Here is an 18,418-nt window from a genome sequence, read left to right on the forward strand (position 1 = left end):
GTGCAGGCTGCCTGTCCTGGGCTCTGTGCTCTCTTGTTTCCTCCCTGGCACTGGTGGGAGGGAGGAGCTGGCCTAATTCAGTAAAAGCAGCTCATGAGCTCAAGTCTGGGCCCCAAGCTCTAGTAGTAAAGAAGAGCCCCTTTGCTTTTATTGGTCTTTGTTCCTCACATGCATCTCCCTGGGAGTCCTGGGGGGGATTCTGTAGGCCAGGACTACATCTCTGTGCCCCTGACCTGAGCACATCTAACAGACCCCAAATCCCAACATTATTTTTGAGAGCTCAGAAGAACAGAGTACAGAGAACTGCAGAGACAGGATTCATACCAGCCTCGATTAAGACATAAATCTTAACATACTATGAAATTGACAGTTACTTCAATTATAAAAAAATTGTCATTCTTCACAGTGGGAAAAAAACGCAGAGGACCTGATGATTCCACCACCCATTAGCTGTGTGATCCTGGGGAAGTCACTGTCCCTCTCTGTCTCTATCCAGTAAGGAGCACGGCTGTGCTCTGTGCTCTGGGAAGTCCCAGAGTACTTAAGGAAGGGGACTAGGGTGGGGGGAAAAGGCAGGCTAGGGCAGCAGGCACCTAACAAGGGCATCTCTGGGTGGCCAGAGCAGTCGCACTTTATTCTCCATCTTGAGCTTCTGCCTAAGGTTTCATTTGAAGAAAAGCTTCTTGCCTAAAGATATTGATACCACCCTGTCCCTGTCCCCATCTTCCATGCTTCCCAAATCCAAGCAGGGAGACCAATGAGCCTGGACGGAAAGTGCAAAACTCCAACCCTGTGTAACAGGGCACTTGCCAGCGTTTCTTGGCAATGATGCTGGTAATTTGAGACAAATGGTCCCAACTGCTAAGTTTCAGAGTGCCCAGAGGGAGAAATGAAGCCATTGCCTAAGGAACAAGGCTGGTCAAGTGTAAAGGAGAAGTCTGGGAGAAAGGGAACGCCCACGGGCAGATCTGCAGCTGCACCTGTCTTTCCTCAGCTTCTGAATGCGGAAGGAGGGAATGTTCTAGGCAATGTTCTGTCCCTAGACGGTATGTGGGCAAGCAAGAGGGGGACCTTGGCAGGGAGTCGGAGGGAGGGTGCTTTCATCACACAGACCTGGTCAGAGCTTCACAAGGGCAACAATGACCTAAGGCAGCTTCCAAGAAGCCACAGTTGTCCCGTGTATGAAGAGTGGGGGTGACCAGTGGTGACACACAGCTAGCCAGAGGCAGGTAGGGAGTAGCTGACATTTTGTGCCATTTGCTCTGGTTTTGTTCTGGATCGCACATTGTATTTAGTGATGATAATGATGATTATATTTAATCACTTTTAGTATTCTCTAAGTTTATAGCTAAAAGGAAAGAGCTACTTCAGTGGAAATACCTCTTGGATTCTCTTGTTTGGGGCCGCAAGCCCAGGAGCAAGTGCCCCCTGGTGGCAGGTACTGGAACTGCGGGTACTGTCTCTGGGAGGTTGGGAGCCTTGGGGGTGAGCCCTGAGGGCCTGGCCCTCCCTGGAGACTGGGGAGCTTCCCCCCCAGCTCAGCTGCCCATCTTCCTCCCAACTCAGGCTGCTCTGACAGAGGGAGAAGTCCATGTCTTATGTCCACGTCAGAAAGACGGTAGAGAAAGGAACAGGAACATCCAGTTCAGGCTTAAGTTCTGCTGTCAAGGGTAACCCAACTGGGTCAGAGATGGGGAGAACCGGTGACACTGCCAGGCGGGGTGACCAGGCAGTGACCTCCTCTCCAGCCTCAATGCTCTGAATGTGCCAGGACAGGTGGACCAGCTGCCAGCAGTGGTGGGGTGGCAGTGGGGAGGCAGCCCTGGAGCTGGTGGGCACCCGACTTACATCTTCGCCCCTCTCTTGGAGGCAGACCAGGCTCTCCTTCATGCACCACGTGGCCAGGAGCTGGCTGACATTCTGGATCTGGATGGAGTCCATGGCTTTCTGTCCCAGGCGCAGCAAACCGAACTGAAGGGCTGAGACGCTGATGACAAGGGCGGGCCCCTGAGACACCCAGAGGGGCTTGTCACCAGGCCACCCTGGGAACAGACTCTGCACCCTACCCCTGCCACCCTGCAGGCCCTCCCAGCCGCACAGCAACCACCACCCCCCAACCCCCGCCCAGCACCACCTTAAAGGCTGCCTCAACGTGTAACACCACTGGCAAGGGTGAGTTTTGGATTTCACACAGCAGGTCCTGGCTTGTTGGGCCAGGGACACCCCCGGTAAAGCTCAACTCAAAATCCTCCACCTCGCTGGGTTCTGGAAGAGAGGGGGAAGTGAGCTGGAGAAAGGGAGGGGGACAGTTCCCCGCTGTGGCTGGGCCCAGAAGTGTGGCCTCTGCTGACTTCTCATCCACTCCATGTGCCAGGCTGCAGCGGGAGCTGATCCCAGAACCCCCTGAGCCCCTGCACAGGCCGCCATCCTCTCTCAGGTCTCCCCCACAGCCGGCCTCAGGACATCTTGCCTACACCCCCACCCCACCCCCACCACAGTCCCTGCAGTACCTATGGTCCCCATGCAGGGCTCTACTTCAATGATGTGGCAGTCACTGATCTTTCCCCACAGGTATCTGATGGGGGACTTGCTGTTGTTCCACATCTGCAAGACACACCCCAATCCAGACTCCACAGGCACCGCCCCTGCACAAATCTGCACCCACCAAAGGACTGCAGGGCTGTGGGCCCACAGAGGGTCCTCCCTACACCCTCCCAGCTAATTCTTGGCCATCCAACAGCACCCCCACCACACAGCAGGGTTTGTGGGTGCCGTATCCCATCAAAGACCCACGACCATAGGAATGGCCCCACAGCCCTATCATTCAGAGGATGCTGGGGAGCTGGTAAAATGACAGACATGCCCGGCCCATCACCTGTGCACACCAAATCAGGTTCAGGAGCCCCGGGGACAGTCTCATCCTCTGTGCGGAGGCTGCCACCTGCTCCTCCAGCCACACCCTCCCCATACTCACGCCAAGTTCCGCACACTCTTGGGTAGCCTAGGCTGGGGGGAGACCATAGCCTACCTTAAAATTCTTCTTCACATTTATGCCAATGTAGTTCTCCCCAGGGATGATGAGGGCATATGGTTCTAGGAGAACCTGGAAAGGTTCCACTGAGCCTTTCACCTCGATTTCCAGGACAATCACATCATCCATAGAGCCCGAGGAATCCTTCCAGTTTTCCAGGTCCAAGCTGAACACAAACCCACCGTGAGCTAAGTGCCAACACAGCCCAGGAGCACAGCCCTTCCCTCTGTCCCTTATCTGTGGTCTTGTAAAAAGAAAGCACTCCCCTATCCGCAGCTCCTAAGTGCCCTCAAATCAGAGGCATGAGCCAACCAACCAGTGACAGTCTGGGACAGGATGCCTTGCCTGCTGCCTCCTGGAACTCAGCTGTGGTGGCACCCAGCCTGGGGTCTACACATGAGGCTGCCTGGACCACACCCTGACAGTCTGCCTGGGGAAGAGCTGGTGGAGATGCCCACAATGGGGCAGAGCCTCCCCTCCTCATTGGCCACCACCCAGGGCCCAGCAGTATGGCTGCCCTGGGCTAGGGCTAAGTGGAGCCCAGTGAGCCCATTCCCTGCAGCTGAGCCCCTCTGGGCCTAGGTGCCAGGGCGGCAGAAGTGCTCCCCCGTGTCAAAGCCTGCTGAGGTCAGGGGGCTCATTGACTCCTTGCCCTTGCCTTCCCCAGTATCCCTAAGGGGGAAGGCAGGCCCTGCGGCCCACCCCTCATGGGCCCTGTCCCCACTCACTTCATGGGCTCTGGGACTTCCTCTAGCACCATCTGGAGCACACTGTGAAAATCCCTGGACTGTAAGGCAAACACGGCACCTTGAAAACAAACTGCATTCTAATCAGATTAGGCTGCCCTAGAGAAGCCGGGAGCCATGGCAGGAATTCCTTCTCCCCCTTGGCCTAGCTGCCAGAGAGGCCTTCCAAAGAACATAGTGGTGCTCCCCTTCTGCCACGCCCCCATCCTAGGGAAAGAGGGGTGGCCTGCCAGGATGGGAGGCAGGACTCGAGTGTGGGGGCTGCCGCAGTCCCGAGACTGGTGTTCCTACCTCAGCTGGGCCAGAGCGGACAAGAAGGACAGGCTCTTCAGACCCTGACATGGCCCATGGGCAGTGCCCTCAACTGTAGGAAGCACCAGGGCCTCCCAGAACAATAGGGCCAGGATGCCGGCTGGACAGGCCAGGGAGCTCTTGGGGGACCCAGAGCACCCCCTTCACTCCCAGCTCTTGTTCCCCTCTTGAGTTACACACAGGGCCTCACACAGGAGCCCACCATGTGAACCCAGCCCTCGGCTCCTGCACCTCACTCTTCAGGAGAGGCGGGGGCCTGAGCAGAGACAGTACTGTCACCAACACAGTGGAAACACGGAAGACACCAGAGCAGAGGAAACGAGCCCAGGGTCCCGGGGCAGATGAGGTGTGCGCACCATCAGGACCAGGTAGAATACGCCGCTTTGTCCTCCAACCCCACTCTCCGCTAAGTTCTGGCCTTGGAGGATGCCAGGATCTTATCAGGCTCAGCGGTGGCTTCAGCGTCACTAAAGGAGGACGGCGGTGGGGCAGGGGGTGGACGGGGACGGGGGATGGAAAGTACCATGGCCCCATCACGTGTGACTACCAGGATGGCATCATTCTTACCTCATGAGGAGAAAAGCTCAGGATGAACTCGTGGTCCGCGTGGGGGCTGAGAAGCCCCCTGTCGGGCAGGATGGAGAAGGCTGTCTCCCTGTCCGGGTGGTACTTGAGGCTTTCCAGGCTGTAGCTTTCCCCAGGCATCAGGGGCTGCAGGTTGGGCTTCATGATCTGCCAGTGGAAGGCCAGTTCCACGTGCCTGTGGGGGCCAGTGGAGCCATCTTGCCAGGACCAGTCTCCTGACCCCCTGCCTGGCTGGGCCCCGCTCCAGGAGTGAGTAGAGAGGACCCAGGATCAGGAAGTGGGGGAGCACGGGGGTCAGGGGGTCCATGCTGGAGACCTCTCTCCACTGCAGTGGCCATGGTGACGCAGGGAGAATGGTAAACACAAGAAATCTGGCTCTGTTTAACTGTAGATATCTGGAGACTTTCTGCCATGACTTCTACCACACGAGAGTTCCAAAGGTTTGCTGCCTGGTGTCCCCATTCTACCACCCTCTGCCCCTCCAGCTGTGGCGTCCCAGGACAGCTCTGTCCAGAAGGGGGTGTGCCCACCGGCTCCCAGCAGGGCAGTGACAACTCCATGGCGGTGGGGAGGTGGGACTATGGCATGCTGCTGATGGAGGGGTAGCCGACGGGTATAGCTCATCACCTCAGGGGACAGACCCTCGTAAGGCCTGGGGTCGCCAGGGAAGGTCTGTGCTGGCTTAATGGCCGGGCTCACAGAATGGTCAGGACCTGAACCCACTGGTCACAATCTGCCTGATCCTGGAACTTGGCTGGCCTCCCTTCACAGGCAGGGCAAGACCTTTCTGCAAAACTGCTCTGGGCTAAGGATACTCCAGAATGATGTAGAACAACACTGTCCAATATAACAGACTGCAGCAGTGGCAGTCTTATGTATCTGCTCTGTCCAAAAGGACAGCCACGAGCTACACCTGTGGCTGGTACTTAAAATGTGACTGGTGCCATCAAAAAAGTGAGCTTTATTTTACTTTTAATTGATTTCAATTGCAATAGCCACATGCAGCTACCATGATGGGCAGTGCAGACCTGAGTTCTCCCATCCTGTCCAGATTCCTTCCTGGCCCTTGGAAGGAAGCTCCAGCCTCAGTGGGAACTCTGGGTCAGGTGCAGGAGGAGGAAGGGTGCACGTTGGAGGGCCCGGCACAGGGGTCACTCACGTAACATTTCTAATAATCAGCTGCTTTTTAGCTGTGGACTGAAGGTTCTCAGGCTCAAAGCGTATGAAGTGCTGGGCTGTTAAGTCTGTGAGCTCTCCAGGCTCCGGGTGACTTTCTTCACCAGAAATATAGATCAGATCCAAAGCAACCAGCTGCCCAATTCCTGACACCGTAAGATGGTAAAGTTTCACCAGGGCTGAAATCAGAGCTCTATGGCCAAAGGCTGTCCCAGGATCCATGCCACCATCCACATGCAGCTGGCCTTGATCATGAACCCCAGAAGTGTGCAAAGAGGGGAATGGGGGCCATTAGCACACACATCCCATACCCATATCTTCCCAGACTACAAGGAGGTGATTTTGATAACTTGGCACATAACAGACACTCAGTTAATATTTACTGGGTGAAACTGGATGGAAGGACAGAAGGATGAAAGGATGGAAAGACGGAAGGGAGGGAGGGAGGGAGGGAGGGAGGGAGGAGTACATCTTGGGGGAGATCCAGCAGAATGCCCCTTCTAGCTCAGAACAGAACAGGACATGGGATGCCTCTGGTCATTTATATTTAAGTTTCTGGCAATACCCCAAAGGAGATCCAGGTGAGTTTCAAAATGAAGAAATCAAAGACTTCACCCAGGTTTCCATCTGTCTATCACCAGAAGTTTCCCTGGGGTTGTACCAGAGGCCACACTGGCTTGGGTCTCCAATGTCTGACCAGAGCAAACCCCAGAGCGTGACTAAACCAGACCCCAGAGCCTGGGGGCTGCAACACCCCTTCAGGGCACCCCCCTGAGGTAGGGTGGGCACAGCTGAGCCATGGACAAGGCTAATGTGGCAGTTTCTGGAGTCATAGCACCTGTCCATCCCAGCCCAGGCCTGGGAGCACACACAAGCCTACCTACGGTCACCAGCTCCTTTATCTGGCAGTTGTCACACACAATGATGAAGGTCTGCTCTGCCTTTTCTAGGTTCGTTGGGAGGAATAAGACCTGGAGAAGAGAGGGGCTGCCCTGTGACCTCCCGCCTCCTTGCAGACACACACCCCTCCCCTTGTTCCACTTCTCACTTCCCACCCTGTCCCCGCCTGCTCTTCCCCCACCCCCAGCCTTCTCCCTAAGGCCAGGAGGTTCTGCCAGGGCCCCAGCCCAGACTAATGCAGGAAGCATGTTGAAAGGTATGAAGAAGAAGTTCACAGAGACTGAGATACAAATGGCTCTTCATCACGGGAACACACGTTTAACCTCATTCGTGATACAAGAAATGCCAATGGAAACCACCCGGAAAAAATTTTCACCCTTCATATTGGCAAGGAGCAGAAAGCCAGCAATCAGGAAAGCAATGACAAGATAGCTGGAATTCTCTTCATAATTATCCAGAGGGGAAGTGTGGGGTTTGGCTGGAAGAGGCGGAGAGGCGCAGATGCCATGAGCTTGGCCAAGAGTTAAGGAACATTGACTGGGCGCCAGAGAGCCCACTCCATGTTTGCATGTGCTTTAAAATACACACGACGACAGGCTTTTCTTGCTTTCTTTCTTTCTTTCTTTTTTTTTTTTTTAAAGATTTTATTTATTTATTTGACAGACAGAGATCACAAGTAGGCAGAAAGGCAGGCAGAGAGAGAGGAGGAAGCAGGCTCCCCGCCGAGCAGAGAGCCCAATGTGGGACTCGATCCCAGGACCCTGAGATCATGACCCGAGCCGAAGGCAGCGGCCTAACCCACTGAGCCACTTTTCTTTTACATTCGATAACACACTGTACTGGCAAGGGTGTGAGGGATCAGACACTCTGACGCACCCACGTGGTGGGGATTCAGTGCGGTCACAGTTCTGACCAGCAGAGACCCCAGAGCCGGCAAAGCCCCTTCAAGGACTGGAAGCTGCCGGGAGATTCATGGTTGGACAGGGTGATGTACGGAGTTGTCGAAATGGCCAGAGATCAGAAAGAATCTTCGTGGCCAGCAGTAGAGGACAAGTGACCCGGGTTAAGGTTCATTTGTTCAGTGGGATACTATGCAGCTGGGACAAATACGAGAACACTCTTTAAGACAGAACAGAACGGTGAGTGGGCAGAACAGAGTGTGGTCAGTGATTTGTGGGAAGGAAAGGGAGAAGCAAAGGAAAGAAAGCACAGATGCAGTTGCTCATTGGGCATGGTGTTATCTGGCAGGCGGTGAGAGACTGGTGGCGCTGCCTGATGCGGGGCTCGATCCTGGGACCCTGAGATCATGACCTGAGCCAAAAGCAGATGCTTAACCCATGGAGCCATCCAGGCAGCTTGGAAATATAAACATATTTTAAAACAAACCCCAAATAATCGATAAATAAAATACACAAAGGGGATGCCTGTGGGGCTCAGCCAGTTAAACATCTGCCTTTGGATCAGGTCATGATCCCAGGGTACTGGGGTGGAGTCCTACATCAGCCTCCCTGCTTAGCAGGAAGTCTGCTTCTCTCTCTCTCTCTGCTGCTCTCTCTGCTTATGTGTGCTCTCTCTGTCTCTTTTTCACTCTTTGGCAAATAAATAAATAAAATCTAAAAAAAAAAAAATACACAAGGAATGCCAAGGGGGGAAAAACCTCCCTTTGACTGCTCATGACTCCCCAGAGTCCTGCTGCTCCTCTCTTCCTTTCCCTGAGGATCACAAGAGGACGGGATGAGGGGAAGTCCTGGCCTGGGCAGGGATGGTCAGCCCCAATTCCTTAAAGCCATACCACAAGGTACTAACAAGGCCTGGACCAGGCAACAGGACCCAAGCCACACTCCATCAGCAGGTGAGGTCTGACAAAGCCCTATAACACCCATTACCTGGCTTCATCCCAACCCCAAAAGTGAGGTCCTTATCAGGGATCAGACTGACATGAACAAGAAGGCATCACTCCAGGACTCCCAAACGAGATCCTATCAGACATTTGATACCGGAAAGCAGCTTCTAAAGGAAGCCTTCCTCTTCACTGTGCCTCAGACAAACCCCAGACCCATTAACTCAAAACCTCAGGATTGGGGTCAAGATACCAGTGCATTTTCAAGATTCTTAGAAGATTGCAATAGGTAGTATGAAAATGCTATGGCTCTTGGCTCTCACTACCTGATGACACGGTGCAGTCCAAATGCCCTTCCCTAGAAACAAGACCGCTTTCACTCTAGAATGTCAGTGCCCCTCCGACAGGCCAGCAAGGAAGGCCACGTAAGCTTGCAGCTCAGAGTCTGAACCCTGGACCGTGAAGTTGGGGAGGGTGAGGTGTGGAGCAAGAGGTGCAGGGAGAGGGGTGTCTGGTGGCTCAGTCGGTAAGCATCTGCCTTTGGCTCAGGTCATGACCCTAGGGTCCTGGGATTGAGCCCTGCATCATGCTCCATGGTCAGTAGGGAGTCTGCTTCTCCCTCTCCCTCCTGCTCTCTCTCTCTCTCAAATAAATAAATAAAATCTTTTTTTTTTTTTTTTTAGTTTTTTTTTTAAGGGGCAGAGAGACATCATTGTTTCTCACAGACAGTGCTGGGGATCAATGAGCAGGTGTGATGGGCCAAAGGGGCCACTGAAAGAAGCTGGTTAGGAAAGGACAAGCCACACAGCCAGCAGATCCAAGTCTGGGAGCTTCTGCAGAGGTCCAGGATAAGGGGGGAGGAAGGAAGATTTTGCCAGCCAAGTAACTGAGAATGAAAGAGGAAAGAGAGGACAAAGTCACTATCGTCCCCAGGCACCAGACCTGGTAGGGGTTGAGGGGAGGTGTCTAAGAGAGACCAAAGAACCAAAAGAAGATTCCAGAGGCAGCTAAGATGGGAAGGACTCCCAGGCTAACAGTGCGGACAAACAGCACTGGGGGATCATGGTGGAATGCTAGGGCTATCCGCACTTGCTCTGTAAGAGGGGTCATGAGACGGTCAGATGACATCACCCCACAGAATAACACCCTCCTACACAGAAACCATCCTGGAATGAGAGTGGATATTCAAGTCACGAAAACAGAGGTGAATGAAATCACGTAAGCAGTTGAAGGAACATCCATGACTGATTGTAATGAGGAGAAACTCGATGTGCTGTCCAACTGCCGACCTCCATACATATGGCCTGTCCTGGAGCCAGCTCAAACACCGAAGGCAGGATTCCAAAGGGAGGTTGCTCAACGAAGCCAATGGTTGCAACAGCCTTAAAGAAAAGCGGAAGATTACACAAGAGCTTGGAAGAGATTGTAAAATCTAGCCCTTTGATGACACACTTCTCTCCTCCATCTATTTTGCAATCTGAAGGATCTTAAGGATCATCCAGGACACAGCCAATGAAGAAACTGAGGCTCGCCCATTCCGCGAGCCCCCCATGAGGAGCCCCCATGAGGAGCAGAAGGAACTCACCACTGACGAGTGAGTGCTTCAGACATGAAGCAGAAGCATGAGATGAAGCCTCAACCTGGAGGCGGGCTCTCAAAGCATAGTCCTGCCCCCACCCCAGTACCCTGTGTGGCTGCCTCAGTCCCAGATCCACCCCTGGTTCTAAGTCCCAGAGTCGAGGGGAGCTGCCATCTCGCTGGCAAAGGAGGCCATCTCAGTGTGCCGGGGACCCAAACCCACACCTAGAGGACCCTGGCAGGTAACAGAAGTGAGGGAAATGGTCTTGGAACATGCAGTCCTCCGGATCTATCACCTGTTTCCCAGAGACACAGATCTGAAAAATAAGAGCGTGAGCACACAGTCTATGCTGCCAAGGGGCCACAGGGAATCCTGGCCTGGCGCTGCACATCTTCCAATTTTTCTTTTCTCTTTTTCAAAAAAGATTTTTTAAAAGTAATTTCTATGCCATAAGTGGGGCTCAAACCCACAACCCCTACATCAAAAGTCATGTGCTCTACCAACGGAGCCAGCCAGGCACCCCTCCAATTTTTCAGAGACTGGAAATGCAGATTTTTAGGTGAAATCTCCCTAGTTTTAAATGTTGGCCCAAAAAATGTTTTCGAGCACTGTGCCAAATAAATACGACACAGAACACAGCCAAGGGGCTGCCAACGTAGGGCTCTGAAAACGTTTGCCACAAGGATGCCTGAAGGAAGGAGTAGATGCGGTGACAGTTGAGCCTGGCTTGGAAGGATGAGGGAGGTGACACAAGCTGCCCAGGTGACATAGGTCTCCGTGGCAGGACAACCAACCAACCACAGTGCTGGTCTCTGTGGTGTTGATGACAGCAGGTGGGCAAGATACACCACACCATTCTTTTGTGTGTGTGTCTCCAATCACAGGTCACTCTAGCAAGTTCCTCATGGGGTGGGGGTGGGCAGAATTTTCGTGGATGGATTTGCTCTAGCTCCAGGCAGCAGCCTGTGATCACTCACCCGGAAACTTGGTGGCGGCCAGCTCTTCTTAGGCATCACGCAGAACTTGCCGACGCTGAAGCCCACGTTTTTGCAGACGAATCTGGTTATCTTCATTCCCCCGATGAGGCAGTAACCGCAGTCCAGCACTGGTGACACTGGAGCCACAGGAGAAGGGGCACAGCAGAAATAACGTGTTGCTCTGAACAGGCCCTGTGGCCCCTTGCACCCCTGAGGTCATGCCAGAGCTCAGAGCAGCCGTGGAAGGATGCAGGGCCTCCGACCCAGCGCCTGGAGCAGAGAGGCTGGATGGGCACCCGCCCTGAGCCCTGCACCCACACAGTAGTCTCTGGTTTCCATGCGCTGCTGGCTAGATCAGCAGGAGTCTGTGCTCACTGGAGACTCAGGCCTCAGCCAGGGCCACGCAGCATGGGTCAGAGTCCTGGGTCCAGCCGAAGAGGCTTGCTGCTAATGAGGGAGACCAGCCCAAGCCAGCTTTCCCAAAGCCACCCACACGGCCACAGAGGTGACATCTGCTGAGGGCCCCAGGCACCCCTGGCTTGGCTCAGTGTGACCCAGACCCACTTGGGAATCTAGGAGCCAGCAAAGCCTGTGCTGGGGCTAGCTAGGCTGCTGGCCTCCTCTCTTGCTGTGTACAATTCTGAGTCAGCCTCCACCAGGAAGCAGGACAACGGGGGCCCAACACAGCGGAAGGCTATATGTACTAGCAGGTGCCTCCTTAGGACCCAGAAGCCCCTTCCTGGGAGGACCAAGTCATGTGCTGCCACAAAGGGCCCCTGCTAGCAGACGGGTTTTCCAGGGACTTGTCAACCTGAACTGCATCCCAGGGAGGGCAGAGCACACACTCACACGTCAGCACTGGGGGGGCCCGCCGGGCCTGCAAGGGGATCAGGAGGGTGTGGGCTGACTGGGTCTCGACCAAGATGAAGTCATCAAAATCCCCAAGACAGTCAGGAAAAAACTGGACAATGAACTGGCAGGTCATTCCAGGAGCCACCATTCCACCTTTGCCTGGGAACATCCCTGTGCATGACAGAAGCAAAAGATGAGGACCTGGGGACCAGTCAGCCCCCGGGGCTTGGGCTCATGTGTTGCGTGCGGCTGGCAACCAGGGGACAGAGGTAGACCCCATCACAGCTGGGCTGCTCCAAGAGTAGATGCCTTCTGTGCCAAAGCCACGCTGATGGCAGAACCACCAGGCTGTGCAAGGGGGACAGGCTGTTAGGGCTGGGAGTCCTAGGGAGACCACCAGGGCCCAGGCAGGTGGGTGGCAGAGTGATAGGGTCCATCTGGAATAGTTAGGGGAGAGATGCCTGGCCTGATGGCTTAGAATTTATTTTGTGGACAGCAGAGAGCCATTTGAGCTTCCGAGCGTGGTTGGGAGGGGAACGACATGACCAGAGCTATTCTTGGATAAAACACTGTGGTGTGGAAGCTTGAAGGCCAGCTGGGAAGCCCCCACACTGGTTTTAAGTGGGTAATGAGGACAGCCTGACTCGGGCCGTGGAAGCATGGAGAGTGAGCAGAGGGCAGGTCCAGGGCCCAGAGGGGGTGCCCGGAGAAAGGGGCTGGCGGGACTCAGAGACATCACTAGGAGGATGGGTGGGAGGTGGACGGGCTATCTGCAGAGCAGAAGGGCCCCAGGGACTGCGACAGGAAAGGAGGGCCCAGGCTCATGTGAGGGTCAGGCGGGCCTGTGCTGGGAGTGAGCCCACATACAATTTCGAGGTGGTCCGGATTACTGCTAGGCTGACTCACCCAGTCCCAGAGCGAAGTATGGCGTAGAAGGTGGGAGGACTCGCAGGTAGCGACTGGTCGCGGTGGTGTTCTGCAGGGAGATCACCATCTGCCCGGAAGTCAAGGGGAGCTCTTTTAGACAACGCACATGGCCAAGTGATGTGAGGCACATGCTGTACGTAATATGGAAAGAGGGTAGAGGTGTAGATGCAGTGAGTCTGAGCTGGGGGATGGGCGCATGGGGATTCAATACACCCCTCTATCTACCCTAGATTGTATTTGGAAAAAATAAAATACAAAGTGAACATGAAGACAGGAATAGATCTGACCTATGCTTTACCCTCTTTAAAACAAGACCTACTATTTGCCGAGCATCTGCCATGTGCCCCTCAACCTTACAAGAGCCAGGAAAAGGTGGGAGCTATCTGTTTTACCCTGACAAAGTTGAAGTTAAAAGAGGCCCCTTATCCAGTAAGTAATGGTCTTGATATTTGAGCCCAGGACATCTGGCTCCCAAGTCCTGCCCATCTGGCTTCTTATGTTGCTGACTTCTTCCCCACATATCCCTTTGGGTCGTTTCTTCCCATGGGCCCAGTCAAGAGGTGTTTGTGGGCACCTATATGACTGGTTTGTAATTGGGCCTCCCACTACCACTCAACCCATCCAACCCCTATTAAACCCTGCTTTCTATTCTCCCTCCCTCTGACTGGGAGACCCCCAGGGCAAGGCCTGGGACTCAAACACTGCTAGCCCCCACCAGCACTCCACACAGGGCCTGGCAAAAAAGAGAAGCTCAGTGTATGAGCATATCTCTTGCTTCTCTTTTGTGAAATATTATACTAGAAAAAAAATTCATAAATTATAACATGACAAAAGGCATGTTTCCATTACCTAGATTAAGATAAAAACATTAAAAATACAGATGAAGCCCTACCCCAGCCCCCTTGCTGTCCACCAGATAACAGCTACATAAATGTGAAGTGTGTGTCTTCATACTTTTATTCATAGGTATGTATTCCTAAGTCAAAACTTGTCCATTTTTGGCCAACACAACAATTGCATCATTCCATCTGTAAACCACACCCAAGTGTGGAGAGACCCATATTACTATTTTAACCTTACTCTGCTATTAATGATGATGAGCATTGTTTCACAGGTTTATTTCCTATTTGGGGTTCCTCTTGTGTGAGTTGTCTGTCCATATCCTTTTTTTTTTTTTTTTTAAAGATTTTATTTATTTATTTGACAGAGAGAGATTACATGTAGGCAGAGAGGCAGGCAGAGAGAAAGAGGAGGAAGCAGGCTCCCTGCTGATCAGAGAGCCCGATGTGGGACTCGATCCCAGGACCCCGGGATCATGACCTGAGCTGAAGGCAGCGGCTTAACCCACTGAACCACCCAGGCACCCCTGTCCATATCCTTTTACCATTTTGCCATTGTATACTTTGTCTTTCTCTTATTGATTTGTAGCAGTTCTTGATATATTCTGGGTACTAATTCTTTATAAGGTATATGTTGTAAACATCTCCAGGTTTATAACTCATATTATCTTTTGATATACAATTTCTAAGATTTTAATATAAAATTCATCAACTTTTTGTGGTTTGTGCTTCTGTTTCTAGAAATCTTTCAATATCTCCTATATTTTCTTCTTTAAATGTTGTTAAATGTTGTTTGAGGGGTACCTGGGTGGTTCAGTTAGGTAAGCATCCAACTCTTGGTTTAGGCTCAGGTCATGATCTCAGGGTTGTGAGATCAAGCCCCACATTGAGCTCTGTGCTGGGTGTGGAGCCTGCTTAAGATTCTCTGTTTCCCTCTCCCTCTGCCCCTCCTCTTTCTGAAACAATATAAAACAAGTAATGATAATACAATTAAATTTCACCTGAAAATAAATAATTAAATTTTGTTTGAGATCTTTGCTGAAAAGTACTTTGCTTAGGGTATGGAGTGAGGTAGGGATTAAATTATTTTCCATATGCAAGGATGCCATTTCAGTTTTGTTTCCTCAGGAGTGCACATGTGCATGGAACAGCCCAAGCAACTGCATGCTGGTTCCCTCCATCAGGCTGCTGTTCCCTCACACATGGAGCCAGCTGTACCCACTGCTGAGATTCATGGTCAAGGTGTTCATGGTTGGCAGCCATTCCTCACATCCACTGGGCCATCAACAGAGCCTTGCTCCAGGCACGCAAGGCAGACCTCTGACCAGTAACGGGCAGGAGCCAGCAGTTTATGTGGCTTCTGAGGGGATGTGCCACAAGATGAAAGAGTCAACTGGGCTCTATGGCGGACAGCTCAGTAACACTTTCTTGGATTGGCACTTCCTGCTTCCACCCCCTTTCCTCAGTCTTCTCCAGAGATGTGATTGACAGCGCAGACTCTCACTGTCTCAGACCCTGCTTTATGAGGCACCCAGGCTATGACAGCTGGCATCAGAAGGGTCCTAAGGCAGCAGACCCTCAGGAGGCAGGTCTTGTGAAGAACTCCAGCTGGTGTGAAGTCGGGTGTAAGGACACCGGTAGACAGTGGCATCACAATCACCATGGCATTCACCCACGGTCAGCTGGAAGGAGGTGCAGAGGGACGTCAGGCTCTGGAATGGGGGCAGCTTTGGTGCCTGCAAGTTCTGGGGCAGTGATAATAATAAGCGGGCTAGCTTTCCTTAACAGCACTGGAAGCCCCAGAGGGAAAAATGAGAGGCTTAGGGCAGGGAGCTGCCAACTCAAGGCCCACGGTGAAGACATTCCTTGCATTCCTGGGTTATACACAATTTGCTCCCTAGTGCGTGTGTGTGCAGGTGCACACGTGGGCCCAAATGCATTTCTTACTTGATTTGGCTTGCCATTTTTCACCTTGTATTTCTGTACCTGTTTTTTTTTCTTTCAAATGTCTTTTTTAAGTTACCAAAATATTGACAGGAAACAAAATAGCCCCCTGGCTTACAAGGTAAAGGACTTTCTTCCCACCACAACCCTTTAGCCTTCACACTCACAGCCTGGGTCTATCTGCCTCCACCTCGGACAGAGCAGCTTTCTCATAACTTCCAGAGGCCAAGGACTGGGAGTATACCTGTGTTCTTAAGCAAGCCTGGAGCATGTTTTTCATTGTTATACCTCCTCATCTGGCTTTGGGGTCAAGGTAAGATCAGGCTCTGTCTTAGTCCATTCGGGATCCTCTACAAAATACTATAAATTGGTTTTCTTACAAACAACAGAAAATCATTTCTCACAGCTCTGGAGGCCGACAAGTCGAAGATCAAGGTGCCAGCATGGTCACATTTCGGTGAGGGCCCTCTTCCTGATTATAGCTGGTACCTTCTCACTGTGTTCTCAAAGTGGTGGAAGGGGCAAGGGGTCTCTCTAGAGCCTTTTTGACAAAAGCACTGATCCCACTCATGAAGCCCCGCCCTCATGACCTAAGCACCTCCCGAAGTCTCTACCTTCTAATACCATAGGATTTCAAGATAGAACTTTTGGGGGACATGAATATTCAGACCATAGTAGGCTCATCACCTTCCTTTTTTAGTCTCCAAAACTGTTTATATATAATAGGAATTAGCTTAAATGGTTGTGGTGTGTACCTGTAAGATGATCTAGGCCTAGCATTTCTTTTGCTAAAAAGTTTGTTTGTTATTTTCATCAAAGTTGGACCACCACACAGGTTAAAGAATCAAAGGTTTTGAAAAACAGAAATCCTGCTTTCTTCCCCTGAGCCAGTCTCCTGTCATTTCCTAGAATATTTTTTCCTCCCTTTGATTATTTCAGAATATGCCTCCAAATGACATAATATCTTTCTTAATCTGTATGCATTAAATATGGATGCACGTTGTGAACATTCTCTCTTTCCCATATCCAATTCACCATATGATATGCGCTTCCTATCCCCCATCTTCCCAATATAAGTTATATCATACTACTTGGTTAGTATAGTAACTGATATTTACACTATTGTCACTGTATAAATGATACAGCTGTGCATGAAATTGTCCCTTATATAATTATTGTCCATCCAGAGTTAATCAGTTGATTATTTTGTTTAATATGTACTTATTAATAACTCAATCTCCTTGCACTACTCTAAAAATTTCTTCCCAAATGTCTAGATGTATCAGGGACTCTGAATGATGTCACCCCCATATTATAATACACTGTAGCAGACAGTATCTCTCTTTTTGGGAGGCCAGTTCTGTGGAAACCAGCCACTGGGCTGGGAGGGGAGGGGAGGGTAGGAGAGGAAAGGAACTAACTGATATGGGCAAGCCTCCACAGGAGGCCCACGGGGAAAGGAACTGAGATCTAAGCTGAAAGCCAGCATCAACCACCAGACACGTGAGTGACTGACACTTCAGAAAATTTCTGCCTCCAGTCTTCTGGCTAAGACTCCAAACATCACAGTAGACAAACTCTTCTCACTGTGTCCTACCTGATCAGCAAGCAAATGGCTGTTTCACAAAGTCTTTGTGAGGCAATTGGTTACATGGCTATCATAACTGGAACACTAAATACTTTCAAACAGACACCAATAAAAGTTGCCCTTGAAGTTGTGCCAGAAAAAACATTTCAAGTACTTTTTTTCTATCAAGTACTTTTAGCCACAAATGTTATTCTTAAGCTCCAGAACATAATACATCTGGGATATACGCCTTCCACTATATAAATACTTGGAATCCTGCCACCGGACATCCGCTTATCATGGAGCTCTGACCCTGAGCCTCACTACAAAGCCTCTAGAGGCAGAGACTTCCAAAAGTAGAATTTGATTCCAAGATTCTTCACATGATGGTAGGAGAAGGAACCACAAGCATGGAAGAGGAGGAGGTAGTGTGGAATTAGACTAGAACTAGAGGCATCAGTATAGTCAAGATTTTAAATACTATGCAACTGTGTGTGGACATATGCATGAACACATGTGTACACACATATGTCTGTTTATGGTTGGATCTATGCAACTGCTCTTTTTCTCCAGCTCTGTCCGTTGAAAGGACCCACAAGCAATGACACCCCAGCAGCAAAGAGCATCTCTAGTGCTTAGACCCTGGTTTCTAAATATCAAATTTCTGTGTTCTCTACAAAAAGGAAGCAGGGCTTTTTAGAAACTGATTCCAGAACTGGGACAAAGTAAGAACAAGATGAAGCTGGAACATCTTTTAATGCCAGAATGCAAGGAAGTGCTTAAAAAAACAAAAACAAAGAAACAAACCCAAAAAACACCACAACCAAAAACCCCACAAAAGAACATGGGAGTCTCTCATTGGAGAATACTTGTAAGATTCCCACTGGACAAATCTAGGATAATTACAGAAGCAAAATGAATGTTGACTTTAGATAAACTCATTTGAGGTTAGTCTAACATAACTTCATTACTTAGAATGATTCTAAGTAGATGAATCAATATTCAAGGGCTTTAGATAAACTCATTTGAGGTTAGTCTAACATAACTTCATTACTTAGAATGATTCTAAGTAGATGAATCAATATTCAAGGGCACATGAACACATGAATATTCAAGAAAATGAACTCTATGGAAATAGCTGTT

At 51.1% G+C, this 18,418-nt stretch overlaps 1 protein-coding gene across 1 annotated transcript in view; it reads right to left on the reverse strand.

The window, feature by feature from the left end:
- Positions 1-18,418, reverse strand: part of DLEC1 (DLEC1 cilia and flagella associated protein) — a 66,930-nt gene that overhangs the window by 19,421 nt on the left and 29,091 nt on the right. The window contains exons 7-18 of the mRNA XM_059390555.1: positions 12,905-12,992; positions 11,996-12,169; positions 11,147-11,283; positions 9,880-9,972; positions 6,731-6,821; positions 5,834-5,996; positions 4,657-4,849; positions 3,760-3,818; positions 3,029-3,197; positions 2,511-2,604; positions 2,135-2,265; positions 1,849-2,007 (exon numbers count right to left, since the gene is read on the reverse strand). Of these exons, the coding sequence (XP_059246538.1) occupies positions 1,849-2,007; positions 2,135-2,265; positions 2,511-2,604; positions 3,029-3,197; positions 3,760-3,818; positions 4,657-4,849; positions 5,834-5,996; positions 6,731-6,821; positions 9,880-9,972; positions 11,147-11,283; positions 11,996-12,169; positions 12,905-12,992 (1,551 nt within the window). The remainder of the gene's footprint in view (positions 1-1,848; positions 2,008-2,134; positions 2,266-2,510; positions 2,605-3,028; positions 3,198-3,759; positions 3,819-4,656; positions 4,850-5,833; positions 5,997-6,730; positions 6,822-9,879; positions 9,973-11,146; positions 11,284-11,995; positions 12,170-12,904; positions 12,993-18,418) is intronic.

Source organism: Mustela nigripes, chromosome 2 (assembly GCF_022355385.1).
Source record: "Mustela nigripes isolate SB6536 chromosome 2, MUSNIG.SB6536, whole genome shotgun sequence".
Classification (NCBI taxonomy): domain Eukaryota; kingdom Metazoa; phylum Chordata; class Mammalia; order Carnivora; family Mustelidae; genus Mustela; species Mustela nigripes.